The sequence below is a fragment of the Pyrus communis genome, chromosome 15 (assembly GCF_041283825.1).
Source record: "Pyrus communis isolate YQ-2024b chromosome 15, ASM4128382v1, whole genome shotgun sequence".
NCBI lineage: Eukaryota > Viridiplantae > Streptophyta > Magnoliopsida > Rosales > Rosaceae > Pyrus > Pyrus communis.
The window spans coordinates 9,172,335-9,192,090 of NC_142579.1; the positions used below are offsets into that span (position 1 = coordinate 9,172,335).

Here is a 19,756-nt window from a genome sequence, read left to right on the forward strand (position 1 = left end):
TTTAATTTTACATTGATCGAGCAATCGATCTAGACGAAAACCCTAAATCTCGAAGACCAAGATTTCCTAAAACGAAAATTCGAATGAGATGGAACAGCCACACACAAATCATCGGAAAAAAAAAGAAGAAAAGATTTGAAGAAAAAACTCACAGACCTTAATCAGAAGGGGTTTGCAAGGTTGTACACAAAAACCCTAAAATTCGCACACCAATTTTCGTGAAACAAAAAAACCCAATCAGATCAAACAACCACACTGAAGACACCAAAAAAAAAAAAAAAGGAAACAATCAGTGCAAAACGCAAAGACTTTAATTTTACAGTGATTGATCTGCAAATTTTCTTCCCAATCAAAGAAAAGACAAAAAAAAATAAGCAGAGAAACCACCCTAAACAGTGTAATCAGCCGGAAAAAGAAACTCTTCATACGACACACGATCGACGCAGAGAGAGAAGCAGGGAAACAAGAAGGATTGACGCAGGGAGAAAAGCACGGAAACAAAGAGGAAGAGAAAGGGAAAAGCAATGGAAGAAAATGGAAGAGCCTTCGAGCACCTTCCCCACCAAAAACGAAAAGGAAGGGTGGAGAACTCTCGGAATCAGACTAACGTGTCGACATCGCTAGAAGCGAAAGAAGATGAAAAATCAGGACTTCTTCAGTAGAGAAGGAAAGCATGAGAAAGAGTGAAAGATGAGAGAAGACCACAAAAGTGAAGGAGAGTCAAAGGAAAAGTCGAGAAGGAGTCGAAGCAGAGCCCTTTTCGACGATAATCGACGCGTGGACAGAATGGATGTCATTCCACTGTGCGGAGAAGATAAAATGGAGAACGGCACCGAAGGAAAAGAAAAAGGGAAGACGGACGCGTGGGCTAGAAGGGCAAATGTGTCTTTTAGCTGTGTAAAAAATGGAAAAAATGGCTGATAACAAAGGAATTGGAGGGCAATTCAGTCTGTTCACTGTTGGTAAACAGTGCGCTCTCTCACAGTATGAACAATGCCATTCTTTTAGTATATAGATAATATACGGCTAATAAATTATTGAATACTTAGGCAACATGATAGGAGTGAGATACGAAATGATTAGGGCTACTCTCTTTATTGTTCATTTGTGTTTGGACAAGCCATACAATATTTACAAAATTAATTTTTTAACAATATAATCCATCTACATTATTATAATGGGTCAGCTACAACTAAGTATCAGATTCACTATAAATGCGTTATCATCACATTCATCCAAGTCAAATGTTGCAAATTCTCAGCTTTCAACTCTCTTGTTTAGTTTCTATATCTCCAAATTTGGTCTCTCCTATCTCAATGAGTGTTTGGGGGATTCAAAGTTTGAATAGCAAGTCTCACTGTGAATTTTTGGGCACCGACCTAAGCTTTGGCCTCTTTTATGTGTCCTCCAACTTGATTATTGACCCTTGGAACAGTCATGTGAGTTTTCCTTTTATTCAGTCGGGTTCTAAAGAGTGCAATTTTGTGGGCCAAGTCTCGCCAATACCTGTAAGATGTTAATCCAAAAGAATTGGGCCTATGGGCCCTCTTATGTACCTAAAGAAAAATGTATTGATTTTTTTTTTTAGTAAATTATAGCAATAGTCCCTTAATTTTAAACCAATTGGAGAATTGGTCCCTCAACTAAAAAATCATTACCATTGAACTCTCAACTTATGAAAATGTGAAGCTATGGTCTTTTCGTCAACTTCGATAGAACTTCTATCAAAATGATTCACGTGTCATGTACATAAGGCTAAATCAAGGGGCAAATAGGAAAAATCAAATAAGAAAAATTGTATCAATGGTCCCCCAACTTTAATTCAACTGGAGAAATAGTCCCTCAACTTTAACCCAATTTGAGAGTGGTCCCTCAACTTTAACCTAATTGTAGCAATGACATTTTCAACATAACTCATTTTGACAAAATTCTGATGCAGTTGACAAAAATGACCATAACTATACATTTTGATGAGTTGAGGGACTAATGGTAATGGATTTTTACATACATAAAAAGACCAAATAAATAGGCCATGAGACTAGGAAGAATAACTAACATAAATGACACTGTAATATTTACGATACAATGCTATACATTTACATTCAAGGATGGGAGAAATAAATTGGTATCGAACTTGCCAATTATAAGATTCGAATTTAAGACATCTCATGTACGAGTAAAATAATATCACTACATTGTAAAACTAAGTGACAATTTATAAAATTTATAATTGAGAGTGTTGTAGAATTAGTGGGTGAATGCCCACTCAAAGGAATAAAAACTTAGGAATAGTGTTTGATACTTTCAAAAGTATCATAATTGTATTTGGATGGTTGTAGTTACGGGAGTTGCTCTATAAATAGAGCACTTTGTGTGCTATCTAAATGTACACTGCGAAAGAAAGCAAGAGAAATAATATCAGTATCTCTCACCTCCTCTGCAATACTTTTGGGTTACAGTTATAGTGTGATATTTTGCACCTGCTTCGTTTATGTCTTTAGCAAAAATTTCTCTCTACTTTTGCCTATTTATAACAGAGAGAATATTGTTAATGTGGGATGCCAACCGTCCGCTATGCTCCCTATATATATTATATCATACTTGGGCCTTTGCTAATCCATTAACTGCAAACATTGCGCACGAAACAACTTGGCCATGCATTTGTATCTACTTAGCATGATGCTTCTTGTTATCTCTAAACACCAAATAGAAAATCATCTTGTTCTCAATTATTAAAACAACATCAAATCAAAGTTTGGCTTAAGTACTTGTCTTATCTCATTTTATTTTTCCCTTTTTAAGTAATCAACTAGAACTTGACTACATAAAGGGAGAAACCACCACGAAGTACAATGATTGGTACTCCAAAAATCAATAGAAACATAAAAGAACATTAGAGGGAGGCAAAGTATATCTCAAGATACAATTTAGGGAAATAATAAAAATACAGATAAATTTTTCTTCTCAAGTGTGCGAAAGACCAAAAATAGTGTATAAAATTTAACTTCTAATGTTTAATATCTACAAACGTTACTTATGCTATCATGTCAAAGAACGAAACAAACCCATTATTGTGGCGTAGCAAGTAGTCTTGCAACAATGTGCGGACATAATTGATAAAGTTGGCAAAAGAAGCTTATGGTAATGGATGACTAGTGGCCCCAACATATATCTTGATGTGCGGCATGACTCAAAAACAAGTGGCACCACCAACTCTTTCAAGTTAGGGAGTATATACTAGCTAGCTAGAGTGACATAAATGGACGACAATACATTCAAACCCCTATCATAAGTCATTTCACTTTCCGATCTAATCAATCTTTCACATGGAATTGTATTATATAATTGATATAAACTAAGTTGACTAACCTTAAAGTACGCGAGAGAGTGAGAATAAAAAGTTGCATTTCTTTTTTATAAAGGGTGAATTTTTTCTTTCACAATTGTAAATAGTGACATTGGATAAGCCAAATACATTTGAAAAAAGTTTGAATAAGGAAAGTAATTTTCACACACTCTTTTTGTTTTGTACACATCTCTGTTTAATTATGGTTGTTAATGTTGTATGAATTATTTAATTTAATGACCATAAATAAATAAGATTGTTTGAGAAGCTAAAAAAAGAAGTATGAAAATCACTCCTCTTGAAAAACTTCAAGTGTGTTCATCAAGTATTATAAAGTTTGTGTGAATAAGATTTGTATCCTATATGGAGGTTTTATTTTTTATTTTTATAAAAATAATTTAAATTACCAAATTTATGGAAAAAGATATATTTTTAACAAACAATATGATTTACACTAAGATGTCACATCCCGGCCCGGGGCGGAACTACTTCCCGGGCCCGACTCTATTACCGTAGCACGATATTGTCCGCTTTGGGCTTACCATTCCCTCACGGTTTTGTTTTTGGGAACTCACGAGCAACTTCCCAGTGGGTCACCCATCATGGGATTGCTCTAGCCCCCTTCTCGCTTAACTTCGGAGTTCCTACGAAACCCGAAGCCAGTGAGCTCCCAAAAGGCCTCGTGCTAGGTAAGGATGGGAATATACATATAAGGATCACTCCTCTAGGCGATGTGGGATGTCACAATCCACCCCCCTTAGGGGCCCGACGTCCTCGTCGGCACACCATGACCAGGGTTAGGCTCTGATACCAAATGTCACATCCCGGCCCGGGGCGGAACTACTTCCCGGGCCCGACTCCATTACCGTAGCACGATATTGTCCGCTTTGGGCTTACCATTCCCTCACGGTTTTGTTTTTGGGAACTCACGAGCAACTTCCCAGTGGGTCACCCATCATGGGATTGCTCTAGCCCCCTTCTCGCTTAACTTCGGAGTTCCTACGGAACCCGAAGCCAGTGAGCTCCCAAAAGGCCTCGTGCTAGGTAAGGATGAGAATATACATATAAGGATCACTCCTCTAGGCGATGTGGAATGTCACAAAGAGGTCAGGGGTGAGCTAAGCCTTACAATGGGCTAGCAATAATGTGGTTCAAATTCGCATTTGGCGAGAATCAAACCTAAGACCTCTTACTTACAAGTTACAAGTGTAAATGAATATCACTATACCGTAATACCAAGTGGCTATGGAAAAAGATATTTGAATGCAAGCAGGACACTACACTCTCAGGAAATTTTATTTGAACCCATATAACTTTTTTCTACACCCAACTTATTCTCTATACCCCTATTATTTTTAATTAAACTATCAATATCTCTTTAAATCTAAATGTTTATTTTTTGTTGAAGGAAAAGGAAATGTTGTTTTATATGAAGTTTTAGGGTTTTAGCTAGAATAAAAAAATAGTATAATGATTATATGATGGTAAGAGATTGATTATTGAGTATGAGTTTATTGATAAATTTTATTTTTATTGTCCATTTCATCCTGTATTTGATGATAATTATCTAATAGGGTAAAAAAGACAATTCATATTTAAAGTTTATTTGGGTATACAATGAGGTTATATGGTTTCAAACAGTGTTTAAAATATTGACATCATGGATGAAGTGGAAGAGTGCAAACTCTATTGGGTACGTTTATTTTACAGTGCTGATCCCAAGCCCAAATAAAGGATGAGGGGGAGGGCGTCAGGTAATTGACAGCCGACAGTCTGTTCTTACGCCAAATCCTTATGATAATGAATCATAAACGAAATAATGCTAAAACTAGGTCGTGACCCGTAAGTGGCGCATTGTATGGCCCAAGCACAGTGATAAGTGAGTAAGGGTCACTATATCTCCATCGGCACCCGGATACAGTGTTAAACGAGCAAAAGGGCCATAGAAACTTCTTTTTTAATGACTCCACTCAAAGTTGTTTGGAAGCATCTACTCACATCAACTTTACCCAGGACACACAAAAGAAGTACTTTGACCTCACTATACGGGGGGAGGGCAAAGAAGTTAGGACATGAGGGTAGGGTTCAAGATAGTAGAATGTGTTTAGGAACGTGGAATATAAGAACCTTAACAGGAAAATTATGCAAGTAGTGGAAGTTATGGCTAGGAGAAGGATAAGTATTATGTGCCTCCAGGAAACTAAGTGGGTTGGTGCTAAGGCAAAGAATCTCGAAAACTTAGATTTTAAGCTTCGGTGTTCGGGCATAAACAGAACGAGAAATGGTGTTGGCATCATCTAGGGGTGGCAATTTAACCCATCAAATTTGATCCCCTCAAGTAACCGATTCGAACAGTTTGGTTTCGGGTATTAAATTTTGGGTATTTTACGGTTATAGGTAGCCGTCGGGTAAATTTTTTGGTTTCGGGTTCGATTATGGTTATTGGGGTATCCGCCCTAAACCACACTCGAAACCGACCCATTTCATTTATTAATAAAAAATATAAATATTTATTATATGAAAAGGAATTGTTGGTAATCATGCATTGTTAAATATGAAAATTAATTATTTACTTTTAGATCATTAATATGTATAAATTATATGCTTTTAATTTTCAAGAGTGTAAATGCATTCTTGGTAATATAAATATTTAAAAAAATTTGTTAGATATCATTTTTATTTTCAAGAGTGTATCAATTGTATTAATAATAGCAATTTATTTAATATTGTTTTTATTTAAAATTTTTTGTTTAATTAATAATAAAAATGTATAAATATCATAATCGGGAAAATCGTTCCCCGATGAAAAATTCGTCACCCGACAGGTTGTTGTGTTCTTTTCAAGTGCAAATATAAGGATAGTATAATGGCACAAGTAAGGGTGTCGAACCACAGAGACTGATTAGAACTCTACAAATTACTAGCTTTATGTGAACCCTCACTAACAATGAAAATGAAAACTGAATTTAGATTTTTGTTGAAGCTAAAGTAACTTAAAATGCAAGACAAAATAAAGATGAATGATAGATTGGTTCATAAACGATGGGAAGGGAACTAGGGATACCGATTTCACGATTACAAGCCAATTTCATGAAATTTAAGTCAAAATGCATTCAACTGTCCAATCTGTAACTAGGGTTCGTTTTACTTATTTATAATCATCCATTTGATGTGTGGTTGTGATCAAGTACTCCTAATCTGTAACCTAGTTGTGATGTTCAACTTAGATTACCAACTAAGAATCCATTAAGAACAAGAAAACTTTAAAGAACCAAAGAAATCACATGACAAGATTTATGCATAGCAGTTTCTTCATTCATTCACATGTCTACCAAGATTACGCATGATGTGTACTATAACCCTGATCAAATAATTCATAAGAAGCCCAAATGGTGATCAAACATTAAGATTAACAAACAAATTATACTATAAAATCAATGAATGAAACAAGAATACAGATTGGTAAGTTAAATACTTTAACTTAATAACATAAAGTAGGTTTGCAAGGCTACATCGAAATCCCCAGCTATGAACTTAATTACACAACATGATTATAGAAAATATTAATATCAAGAACAACATGAGTGAAATTAAAGTGTATAGAAGAAACCCCCTTGAAGCAATTCTGATGTTGAACTTCTCCAAGAACCGCATGGCTGCGTGGTTTCTTTGGTGGCTGCAGATGGTGAATGGAGAAAGGATTTTGTTTCTCAATGAAAGGCCAAAGATAGAGAAGAGAGAGAGAGCTATGGGCATCCTCAAGGGGAACCTTGTGTAAAAGTGGCTGAAACTCTCAGTTTTATAAGGTTAAAGAGGCTGTTATAGAATGCCAAGACATCCTAGTAATGGAGCATTTATTTCAGACGTTTTTTGCTATTATTGGTCTCTTAAAGGGCCATATTCATCTCCATATTCAATTGTACACTTTGAATCTCTCTCTACATCAGAATCCTTATTCGATTCTCCACTTTCAGCACCATTTTGCCTTATTTACCCTTAAATGACTCTAAAATACAATTAACTGCACATTAACACAAAAGAGAGTAAAACGCAACTAGTTTAACTCAAAAATATCACATAGAGACTAAGAATGGATGGTATAAATGTATGAAATAGATGAGTTATCAAATACCCCCAAACCTGGTTTTTGCTAGTCCTCGAGCAAAACTAAAGCTAAAACAAACAAAACAAAGAAAAATCTAACTGGATGGATGAAGTGGAAGAGTGCATTAGGTGTGTTGTGTGGGCGTTATATGCCACTAAAACTCAAGGAATTTTTTTTGTAGGACAACAATAAGGCCAACAATGCTTATGGCACAAAATGTTGGGCAGTAAAGCATCAATAAGTACACAAAATGAGTGTAGTATAAGAATGCTTCGTTGGATGTGTGGGCACACGAGAAATGACAAGATTAGGAACGAGGATATCCAAGGCAAATTAGGAGTAACTGAAATTGAAGATAAGATGAAAGAAAATCGATTAAGGTGGTTTGGACATGTGAAACGAAGACCTACAAACGCTTCAGTTAGAATATGTGATTACGAGACAGAGGCTTAGGCCCAAATGGGTAGAGGATGACTTGGAAAGAAACTTTAAGAAAAGACTTGTACTACTTGAATCTAATGGAAGACATGGCGCAAAAACGAGCGCAGTGGCATTCTAGGTTTCATGTAGCATACCCCACTTAGTGGGATAAGGCTTTGTTGTTGTTGTATCAACGAATATATTAAGTATCAATATTGATATCGGTTACTTTCGATGGAATCATGGAATTTAAAATGAAACTTTAAGGATTGCCAAACATTGGTTTGGACGAAATATAAGAGTTTTTCCAATATTTAACAGATGTGTTAGAAATATTAACGATATCTGTCGATTTTAGCCTAAACTTAGTTTCTCCGATATGAGGTGAAGTTTAGACTTCACCCTCCATTTCCATTTCTTTCTTTGATTTTTTGGATAATTTCATGAAAATATTAACTGTATCAAAGAAATTTTAAACACAGGTTAAAATAAAATTTCCCTGCACTCTCTTAATAAACTATCCTAATTCAAAGTTGCACATAAGTTTAAAGTTAAATTTAACTTTATCTAGTGTAATTTTATCAAAATCATTACCTCAAATGTAGTGTAATATATCCTTCTCAATAGATTTTTATTAGGGTTGGGCATTAAAAAAAAAAAAAAAAAAAAAACCGACTAAACCGATCAAACCACACCGGCGGCTTTGGCTTTTTTTTTTTTTTTTTTTTTTTTAATTTGGTGGTTAAACCGAACTACACCGACCTTAATCGGTTTGGCAAGTAGTTCCCAAAATTCTTAAGGATGCGGTTAACCGAAATGTCCTGCATATATTTATTTTATTTTTTAGTCATAACTAATACGTGTGTATATAAATAATTAATTATTTATGAGTTATCATGTATCCACCATATGAAAACAAAACTTGATTAATTTAAGAGTACTTTTTCCTTTCATTCAAAAAGCAAACAACAAAAAGGAAAGGCAACCTTTCTGTGCCTAAAAAGCTGAGATTAATGAAATTATGACAGGCATTTTGATGCCCTTTGTGATTATTAAATGCAGGGAAGAGAGTTGACGCAAAAAAAAATTGCGGAGGAGAGAGATGAAAGCCACACCTTTAGGGAAGAGCATTTGGCTCTCCCATTTGGAAAATAGAACAATCAGCTCTCTTATTTTGGGAGATAGAAGCAGACGTAATGTGTGATTAAAACATAGGTAGTGCTGCTTTTTGGTGCTCTGGTTAAGCTGTATCATTTGTGCTTTTCTTTGAGTAATCACTCGTATTGATGTTACATTTTGTAGCTTTTGGGAAAATAATTTGTTATGTATTTTTGTGTTCATACAAACTGAAAACCCAAACCAACCCAGCCACTGTCGGTTAACTGACCTTATCGGTTCTAGACCTAGTTTGGTCAATTTCAGTTTACAATTTTGACCCAATCAACTAGGTTGGTTTAACTTCGGTTTAGGCCCAAAACCGATCCAAACCAACCCACGCCCATCCCTACCCTTTATGGTATTTTTATTTTTTTTGGCCAAGTTTTATGGTATTATTTTTAATTTTCATATTTTTCGGTCAAAATCTGAAAGAAAGGTCACATTATGAACTTGTATACTTGTCTACTTATTGTTTATCCGACATTTCTTTTGAAAAAGCATTATTCAAACTTTAAAAAAGTTATCCACCCTACTTTTAAATTCATTTTCTATATATTTTCTAAATATTTAGACGGTTAATAATAACTCTCGACTCTTAACCGCAAAACTATTATCCTTTTTTTTTTTCAATAAAAAACCCTTCTTCTTACCCCATATGTAAATTTAAAAAAAAAAAAATTATTCTTTTACCACACAACTACAAAAAGATAATGTGGAGATCAAATTTTTTAAACTAAATTTAGAAACTAAATAATGTGGTTGTGAATGATTAATTATCTTTTAAGTACGGATTAATGTGGTTATTCTTTATTGACAATACATTATTTAGTTTACAAATATAATTTAAAAATTGGAAAAATTAGATTCTACCACTTCATTTTCACATTTTTTAAACTAAACATTTGTAGTGTTTTAAGTTTTGATTAAACTTTTAAAATTTTAATTAGGGTGCTTTAATGTATGTCCACATCAGCATTTTCTTATTTAATTCATACGAATGTTCCGCGGTCTTTATATCCACCAGTATTGAGTATACACACATTGTATCTTATTTCTCTTGACAGGGACCATTACAATTTATTTTTCAAATAGAAACGTACCAATGTCAAATTGAAACGTACCAAGTCAAATTAAAACGTACAAGTATCGAATTAAAATGTACCATGCAACTTGAAACGTACCTCATGTTAAAGTGAAATGTATCCACTGTAATATCTAGAAGGCAATGCGCCAATTGAAGTTAAATTTTCAAACGTGCCATGCAACTTGAAACATACCTCATGTTAAAGTGAAACATACCCACTTTAATATCTAGAAGGCATTGTGCCAATCGAAGTTAACTTTTCGAATGTACCATGGCACGTGAAAAGTTATGAAAACATGGATACAAAGTGCAGTAAAACAAAAGGCTTATCCTATGGTATCAATATTCAGATGATATATCATACCACCATCAAAGATGGTGGAGAACAGTCATTAAATTAACTTAAACGGTGGTACGATATACACATCGATTGAAAGAGTTAGTGTGTGTTCCAATACGGTGTGGAGTTGGAAGAAAAATGTACGTAAGAAATAGAAGCAAATATCAAGTTGTTTTTAAAAATTGTAAAAGAATTTCTGTTGAGATTGAACACTGAATCATAACCAATAGAGATTTTATAGTTAATTTGGTACACTACATATAATGACAAATCATATAATTTTGTATTATGTGGCGTCTAAATTGTAGGACGATGTTTAATCAAAATTCTAAAAGACATGAATGTTTAATCTCAAAATTTCAAGAGCTAGACATCTATATCAAAACGCTCAAAAAAAAAATTTAGTATCCATACCATTATTTATTGGCAAAAACAAAACAAGTATCAAATGTCTCAATTCTTGTTAAATTTTGTTCTAACTAAAAACCAAAGGTCCAAAAAATCAAAGGGAACTTACTGTTCATTTTAACGAAAAATCACATTTTTATACTAAAAATTTAATCCTGTAGTTTACCTTTCATTTTATTCTTATCGTTAAATCTTAAATTTTCAAATCATTTTCATTAATTATTCTTAAAATCAAAAGCAATGAAAAGGAAGCGAGAAAGAGAAGAGAAGAAAAGAAATGGCGAGAGAGGGAGAAAAGGAGGGGGAAAGACAAAGGAATCGAAAGTCGGCGCCCCATGTCTCGTTAGCTTAGCCGACCAATCGTCGCGTCCTTTTCCTCTCCCCCACCACCTCCTCCCCCACCTCCCCTCCCACCCACGAAAATCCATCTCTCTCTCTCTCTCTCTCTCTCTCTAACACACACACACACAGAGTTTTCCACTTTCTTATAAAACCCTACCCTCTCTTCCCTCTCATTTTCTTCTCCTCCAGTTTTTCCTTGTTCCGTTTTATGTTTTTTTTTTTTTTTTTTTATAACTTCTTTACTTCCTCTCTCTCTCTGTGTCTCTCTGCGGTTTCTTCCGTATATATTTTTTCCCAATCGGAAGACGCAACGGTTGTATTTGAGATCTTCCCCAAAAGATCTTATCTTTTTTTGGGTTTATTTGGAAATTGATTTTTTTTTTTTTTTTTTTTTTTTGCTTCTTTAAATTATGAAAGGCCCGGTTGTTCAATCGGTTGTTGAAAGGGTTGAAGAAGGCGATAAGGAGAAGAAGAAGAGGCGCCGATCCAATCGCCGATCCAAGCAAAACAATTCCACTTCAGGTACTTTGATCAATTTCCCCCTTTGTTCTCACTGAGCAAAGATTCATTTTTTATTTTAATAACTGGGTCTTTTGCTGCTGGGTTTTGTTAGTGAAACTGCAATCTGAGTTTTTTGAATTAGTTTAAACAGAAAAATGATTTGTGGGTATTAGTATTTTTTTTTTTTTTTTTTTCTGTTTATCCTTATGTCAGTAGCGTATTGGTGCTGTTTGGCTGTTGGGTAATCTATGTACTGGTCAAGGAGTGGGATTATCCTGCAAATGCTAAGGTAATCACTGCCTGATTGGATAAAATTGGACTTTGATGGAGATATATATACTGTTCTTTGGGTTATATGCATTCTTAGCATTGAATGCCTTTCTGAATTTTGTTTCTTATGCTCATGTAAAACACTGTTTTGATTTTATTTTTTATTTTTTCTACTCTTTCTGTTTGTCGTTTTTGTTGGTTCTGAATTTTATTTTCTTGTCTGTTTAATTGCAGCAGCTAGTCGGATAAATGAAATACGAAGTGAAGTATCTGAGTGCCTGGCAAATGGAAGTATGGCTCATCATGTAAACACATCCTTGAAGCAACTTCAATTAGACATGCATTCTCCATATGAGCACGGAATGATCAAAGCATCTAATTTTGCCTTCCATTCATTGCCAACAATGCACATCAATGAACAAGTCAACCACGAGGATGTGCAGATTTTGGTAAATCAGCATTCTCTCCAATGTGATCCTTCCGAAAGAGTTATTGCAAATTCTTGTCCTGAACCTGTGGCTTGTAGAGGATCACCTGGGATGTTCAAGGATTTCCCTCCTCATAACATTGAGAGTCATGCTCGGAGAAAATGTTTTACTTCACACTGGCCCATAGAGGCTGTTAATGATGCTCTGGAGGTATATTTATTTGGTTTTAGACTTTAGTGTACATTTTCCATGGGAGCTGTTTACTCATTACATATGAACCTGTTTGAAGTTGTATGGTTGCCGAAGAAAATGATCACTGTGACTCATTTATTATGTTATTTTTCCAGAAAGGTGATGCTTTCAGAGCTTTGTTTCGAGTCAATGCACACAACCGACTTGAGGTTTGTGATCTTATTCTTTCTATGTTAATATTCGGATATGTTCTGTGGGATTAGTATCTCTCAATGCTTCAGTCATAAACTTCTTACCTAGCATGCATGCTATGTTCTGTGCTTGTAGGCCTATTGCAATATTGATGGTGTACCAACGGATGTTCTCGTTGGAGGACATACTGAGCAGAATAGAGCTGTAAGTCTGGAATTATTTTCTTTTACATATTGCATCTTCACTTGGAAACCTTTTAACTTGTTTGCTTTCTTGTCTACTATACTTGCAAGTAGTTGGCTGCCTCATAATGTTACTGTACCACATAGGCTTCATGATTATTATGGATTGATTATGGTGACATTCTTTTTTGTGGAGAATACAGTTCAATGAGTTAACAATTGCTTTGCATTGATTTTTTACATTTAGGTGGAAGGAGACATTGTGGCGATTAAGGTTGATCCCTTAGCGTTATGGACTAGGATGAAAGGATCAGCTGGGACTTGTACCAGCTCTGCACTGGTGGAGGATTTTAACTTACCACAAGAAGCTAATGAAATTTCTGGTCTTAACTGCAAAGGTAAAGATAAGGTAGAGGAAGTGAATTTGTATGATAATGATAGAAGAAGCCTGTTTCCTGAGAGGGGCTCACGTCCTGAGGAAAGTAATACCCTTGGTGAATCTGTTAATTCAGAGCAAATTGGACCAACAAGTTATGATCATGTCACTGGAAGGTACCCCTTGGCTTCAGATTCTTTACAAGCAGGTTCTCATGGTGAGCAGAATGAAGTTGCAGTTGCAGTAGAGTGGATGTGTGCCACAATCAGTTCATTCCCTTCAAAACGACCAACTGGCAGGGTTGTTGCTATCATTGAAAGGTCTCCTCGTCGAGACACTGTTGTTGGTTTTCTTCATGTTAAGAAGTGGATTGCTTACAGGGAGGTTTGCAGAAACGACACGAGAAAGAAAAAAAATGCATCATTTTCTAACAACGAGTACATCCAGATGACCTCAACTGACCCCAGATTTCCAAAAATGGTGGTCCTTGTGAGAACTCTGCCTGATTCGATCAAGAAAAGATTGGAGAATGGTGATGAGTCAATCGAAATGGAGTTGTTTGCTGCCCGAATAGATGAATGGGATGAACAAAGTTCTGCTCCTCAAGCTGTCATCTTGAATGCTTTTGGGCGGGCAGGTGAAGTACAGCCACAAGTTGAAGCAATTTTATTCCAAAATTCAATTAATTCGTCTGATTTTTGTCATGAATCACTTTCCTGTCTTCCTCCTCTCCCATGGAAGGTGCCTCAGGAGGAAATCAAAAGTAGAAAGGATCTTCGAAACCTGTTCATATTTACCATCGACCCTTCCACTGCTACTGATCTGGATGATGCTCTCTCAATTGAGAAATTACCCAATGGAATTTTCAGAGTTGGTATCCACATTGCTGATGTGTCGTATTTTGTTTTGCCCGACACACCCTTAGACGAAGAAGCTCAATCTAGATCAACAAGTGTGTATATGTCACAGCGGAAATTACCAATGTTGCCTCCTTTGCTCTCAGAGGATATTGGTTCGCTTAACCCAGGAGTAGAGAGACTAGCATTTTCAATTTTCTTTGACATCAACCATGTTGGGGATGTCGTTGACCGATGGATTGGCCGCACTGTAATAAGATCTTGTTGCAAGCTTGCTTATGAACATGCTCAGGAGATTATCAATGGGAAACTTAATTTGGAAAGTTCTAACATTTTAGGACATGGTTGTCCTCAGTTGCATGGCCATTTTGAATGGTCTGATGTAATTAGATCTGTCAAAGACCTTCATGAAATTTCCAGAGTTTTGAAGGAGAGGAGGTTTAGTGATGGAGCTCTTCAGCTTGAAAGCTCCAAAGTTGTTATTCTGTTTGACGAAGATGGAGTTCCATATGATAGCATGTATTCTGAATGGAAGGACTCCAATTTTCTTGTCGAGGAGTTTATGCTTTTAGCAAATAGAGCAGCAGCTGAAGTTATATCTAGAGCTTTTCCTGAGAATGCATTACTGCGGAGGCACCCAGAGCCTACCATGCGCAAACTCAGGGAATTTGAAGCATTTTGTTCTAAGCATGGTTTGGAATTGGATACGTCTTCTTCTGGGCAGTTCCAGCAATCATTGCAGAGAATCAGGGAAGAGCTCAAGGATGACTCTGTTCTATTCAATATTCTTATGAATTATGCTACAAAACCAATGCAGTTGGCTTCTTATTTTTGTAGTGGCCAATTAAAAGATAGAGAAAATGATTGGGGTCACTATGGACTTGCTGTTCCTTTGTACACTCATTTTACGTCACCACTGCGTCGGTATCCAGATATTGTAGTGCATCGCACGTTGGCTGCAGTTATAGAGGCAGAGGAGTTATTTTTGAAACGTCGGAGAATATTGAATAATTTTAGCAGGGGAGATGAAGTTAAAATGAGATGTTTCACTGGTATTTATTTTGATAAGGATGTTGCTGAATCCTGTGAAATCAAGGAAGCATTATCGGCAGCAGCAATAAAGCAAAGAGTTCCCTGCTCTGAAATGCTTGCTGATGTTTCCTTTTATTGCAATGAAAGAAAGCTGGCTAGTAGACATGTCAAAGATGCCTGTGATAAGCTATACATGTGGGCCCTGCTGAAGAAAAAGGAGGTACGGTTCTTTTTTTTTTTTTTTACTTATACTTTCTGAGTTGTATTTGGATGTTAAAATCTATGGCTTCATTGTTACTATTTAGCTGTAAAGCAGTGCAAGAGTTTCCGCCCGTCTTTTCATCACCAGTAACCTGATATAAAATGGTGTTTATGTATTTTTATGTGCCTAAACCAACTAATGCGTCCCGTATTATACTAACGATGTTGTCACCATAACATAATAGTGTTACCTGACATCAGATCACTTGGTGTTGAACAGACTCAACGCATCCTCATTTTATTAGCAATCATTGTCTTCATTCTTGTTTAGTTGAGCTAGATGGTTTGAACACTAGTAGTCCTACTGTTGTTTTGTTCTGCTCTCATTTTGCATTTACGTACTAGATGTTCTAGCTTTGTTGTCTGTGCTTAATGTCTGGCTTTTTTTTAGCGGTTGCAGATTGTCCTATCAGAAGCAAGAGTATTGGGTGCAGGACCTAGATTCATGTCCATTTATATTCACAAGCTTGCTGTAAGTAGCTTTTTCGGTGTCGTGTAGTTTTATGCCAATATAGTATGGGTATCCATTTGCAATTGACTGTTACACACTACATGCCTTCAGGTTGAACGTCGAATATATTATGATGAAGTTGAAGGCTTGATGGTAGAATGGCTTGATGCTACGTCCACAGTGGTGCTGAATTTATGTTCTAACAGATGCTCACTCAGGAGAGGTTGCCCTGGTAAATGGAGGGCACTTGAAGATGTTGCCTTGGTTGTAAGACCTTATGGCCTCAAAGCTGAACTAGGCGGAACTGGAAATAGTTCTAATGAGGGTGCTGGGACCCAAGATGTTGGCGGAGCCACCCATAGTGAAATCGAACCTGTGGTTTTCCCCCTTACACTGCGTGTTCTTTCAACCATTCCTGTAGTGCTTCATGCAGTTGGAGGGGATGATGGACCTGTCGATATTGGGGCAAGGCTGTACATGAGCTCATATCTCTGCTAGATTGGGGTTTGGACTGGTTAACCTAGTTGCCGATTGATGGAACTTACAGAGACGAATGGTTTATTACAGATGAATGATAACGGGGCAGGTTCTGTTGCCGATAGGACGTTAGTGTATAGACCGGATAGAGGTGTAGAAGAAAATAATAATTTTGTGGTTTAGATATCCGCTGATGCTCTATGGATTTGTCTTATGGCGAAACGTTTTGTGGAAGGGTGTTGATAATGGATAAAGGGGGTGTGTCCTAGTCCGTGTCATTGGCTTATCGCAGCTGTTTTTGATAGAGCTGCTTGCTGGAATAGGCCGCTGTTTTTGTTGGCCAGTCTCGTCCAGTGTAACTCGGTGAATATGCGCCTGCTGCGTCAGGCCCTTGGACGCCGAGTTGCTTAAGCCAAATTTGGGGGGTTTAATTTTCTGTTTTTATTATTCCTGGACTGCTGCCCAATAAGGTTTTTGGCTTTGGGTGACCAGGATTAGTGGTAGTGATCTGGTTTGTTCGTGACATGAATATGTGACTGGCAGTCTCCAGTTGAATCATATGCAAGCGCAACACTTGTGTGAATTACAGTTTCCAACTTTATTTGCTGTTTAAAAGACGAGGCATGATTTGTTATAGGACGTAAAGTTGAGACGGTAAAATGTAATTTACTCTAATAATAATGCAGACCAAAAGAGTAATGACATTTACTTTACTAGTGTTTGTGTTATTAAAATGCAAAATGATTTTCATACATCATTTTTAGCTGCTCAACACTTCTTATTATTTCTGACTGTCGTATTGAATAAATCAAATTAAAATAACTGACATGAATAAACAAGGGTTTATGAGAAATTAAAAATGTTGTCTGTTTATTATTTCTCTTAAAATTTCTTTCATATATCTCGGTTGGTTGGTCAAATGACAATGTTTGAGACTGTTAATAAAATGACTAACGTGCGCTAAGGTACAAGTCATATAAGCGCTCTCTAGAAAAGTAGATGTTAGATATTTTTTCATAATCTACTTTTAAGTGCTATTTTAGAAAGCATTTGGATTTATAATTGAAGATTAGAAGTTTCAATGTATATACATATAATATTTCTTGATAAATTTGGTGTTTATTTTGTTAATTTGATTTAATACATGTGAAGATAACGAAATATGGTGGTGTTGTTGAGAACCCACCAGTATTCATCCCTAAGGCCATCTCCAACCGAAGGAGAGCCAAAAGGTCATGTTTAGCCCTATAGCCTTGTAACAAATTATATTTTAATGAACAATGTCAGATCATATTTTATACTATCTCCAACTGAGAGGGTCAAGAGGCCATAGGCCAAACATAGCCTTTTGACAAAAAAACCATCTCCAACTGAGGGGGCCAAAAGGCCGTAAGCCAAACATAAACCCCTTAATAATTTATTATTTTAATTGAATTAATATGGTTAATTAAATTAAATTACCATATTAAAATAAGGTTTTTGGATATATTTTGAGTGCCACTTGCCACAATAACGAAGAAAGAGTGGTATTCTTGCACCTGCCACAAAGTCAATCTTGACATTCTGGCGTTGGAGGGCTAGATGGCTGGCTGGAAATGGCTAGCCTGCTAGCTTGATTTGGGGGTTTTGGCTTGGTGGGGCCCACAAGCCCTTTGGCCAAGCCCTCGGTTGAAGACGGTTTTCATGTCATTTTGAGCTACTTTTAGCCCTATGGCTCTATGACCCGTTGGCTGGATCGGTTGGGGATGGCCTAAGATGTCTACTCCGTCACCTATGAGTTCATCGAGGGTATGATATTAATTTTCTTGCAAGCGTGACATTCGAAACAATTGTCACACTGTTAACCGGGATAAAAGATATTACGTAGAGTTGGTGTAGCAACAAAGGAGAAGCTTAAAAGGGTGGTAGAATGGGTGAAGAAGAGGAACACTCAAGATTTCCATGGATGTCAACTGCAGGAGGAAAACTCTCGAGAAACTGGAAAACAACCCGGGGACATGCTTTTCACTTTTGCAACACTAACCAATTCTTGCAAGGCCCTTTTTTACGTGCCTGTTGCTGAAAATTTTCTGCCCTTCAACTCAATATCTCATGATCCATGCGAGTCGTTTAACAAGGAAGACATGTTTGTTAGTAGGAGACTGTATAAAGCCGGTGATGGTGGTTTGGCGAGAGATCTCATGTGCACAGGCTGCCAGCTTTGTGGTTCCCCATTGCAGGTATGTAATGAGAGATCAGACACATTCTATTATGCTTTGTTTGCGTTGCAAGGTAGTTATGAGTACCGAATTTATGTCGATGGCAAATGTTTTGGTGGCTTGTTGCAGCGAGAACGTGTTTAAGCAGAATGCAGTTGCGCTTTATTGTTCAGAAAGCTTGAATCACCTTCATGTCATAAGCTCCATATACAGGCCCCTTATGACTTTGTTTTCCCACTGATCAACTTTCGTGCTGTTCGAATTTAGTTTATGCCAACTATTCCCTCATGATTTGTTCCAATCTGATTGCTTTCTGACTTCTTGTTTGTTATATACATGTTCAACACGGCTGTTCTCTTGACTGCAGTTATATGTGTGGGACAAAGCGGATTATGCACCGCTCCTGGTCAAAAACAAGGCCGCAGAGCTCTTGTTCGAGAACAGCCGGACAAGTTGATTCGAAAGATGTTCCGACACATACTAGTCTAAATGCCAAAGTGGCCTGGCAACCTAAAGCGGCTGAGGGAGGTGTTCTAGTTTCTTGTTCAGCAGACGGAGACAAAAAGAACTCGGAATCAAAGGGGAAACACTGCTGAAAACAATGCTGCTGGAAGGAAAGAACAGCCCTTTGAAATTTGAAGTCAATGCAAATGCTGGTTTTGTTTAGACAAGGAAAATGGGAGGTTTGAAATGGTTTCTGTGCAGTTGCCATGCTTCAAAACCAAATAATCTTCAAACTATGTATTGTTTATCAAGAATTAAGAGTTTTTCTTCGTAATTATACATCGTATATTATAAGTCACAACATTTGCTGCTGAACAACTTTAAAGTAATTTTCATACAGGTATTTCCAAGATAAATAAACACAGAGGAATTAGAATTCTCTGCCTCGAATGATTAACTCATGGAATCGTGCCATGCGAGGGAAATTAAACCTAACATTATGTCATTAACAACTTTCGTGTGATTATTAACCCATGAAAAAGGGAAGGCAGAATTCAAGCAAAGGGGGTCATTCGACTATTAAGCCTTTACAGTAAAGAAATTTGAAGAGAAAACTGATAGCAGCCAAACACGGGCATATGATCCATATGCTTAAGAGTCAAGACTATGATTCCGCCCCAGTCTTAGCAAAT

The 19,756-nt window shown here is 36.6% G+C and overlaps 2 protein-coding genes across 8 annotated transcripts; both read left to right on the plus strand.

The window, feature by feature from the left end:
* Positions 1–11,295: 11,295 nt before the first annotated feature.
* Positions 11,296–17,037, plus strand: LOC137707694 (DIS3-like exonuclease 2). 7 transcript variants are annotated; one of them, XM_068446603.2, is made up of 7 exons: positions 11,296–11,725; positions 12,209–12,612; positions 12,750–12,803; positions 12,922–12,990; positions 13,216–15,453; positions 15,886–15,966; positions 16,057–17,037. In XM_068446603.2, exons 1-7 carry the CDS (start codon positions 11,614–11,616, stop codon positions 16,441–16,443), a joined length of 3,345 nt encoding a protein of 1,114 aa, XP_068302704.2. In that variant the 5' UTR covers positions 11,296–11,613; the 3' UTR covers positions 16,444–17,037. The 7 variants fall into 7 exon arrangements, with proteins under 7 accessions (XP_068302704.2, XP_068302715.2, XP_088542153.1 ...); XM_068446614.2 differs by having other exon boundaries at positions 11,317–11,725; positions 15,895–15,966; XM_088686027.1 differs by having other exon boundaries at positions 11,402–11,725; positions 12,212–12,612; positions 15,895–15,966.
* A 1,370-nt stretch (positions 17,038–18,407) lies between these two features.
* LOC148690496 (uncharacterized) lies at positions 18,408–19,283 on the plus strand. The gene is made up of 2 exons (XM_088686030.1): positions 18,408–18,641; positions 18,977–19,283. The coding sequence occupies exons 1-2, from the start codon at positions 18,420–18,422 to the stop codon at positions 19,214–19,216; spliced, it is 462 nt and encodes a 153-aa protein (XP_088542156.1). The 5' UTR covers positions 18,408–18,419; the 3' UTR covers positions 19,217–19,283.
* Positions 19,284–19,756: the final 473 nt, after the last annotated feature.

Bases quoted from the DNA above. Each gene is read 5' to 3' on its own strand.
- LOC137707694 (XM_068446603.2), top strand. From the start codon at position 11,614: ATGAAAGGCCCGGTTGTTCAATCGGTTGTTGAAAGGGTTGAAGAAGGC. The intron at 12,613-12,749 runs GTATATTTATTT...TTATTTTTCCAG, and splicing joins CTGTTAATGATGCTCTGGAG to AAAGGTGATGCTTTCAGAGC. The intron at 15,454-15,885 runs GTACGGTTCTTT...GCTTTTTTTTAG, and splicing joins CCCTGCTGAAGAAAAAGGAG to CGGTTGCAGATTGTCCTATC.
- LOC148690496 (XM_088686030.1), top strand. From the start codon at position 18,420: ATGCTTTTCACTTTTGCAACACTAACCAATTCTTGCAAGGCCCTTTTT. The intron at 18,642-18,976 runs GTATGTAATGAG...CACGGCTGTTCT, and splicing joins TTTGTGGTTCCCCATTGCAG to CTTGACTGCAGTTATATGTG.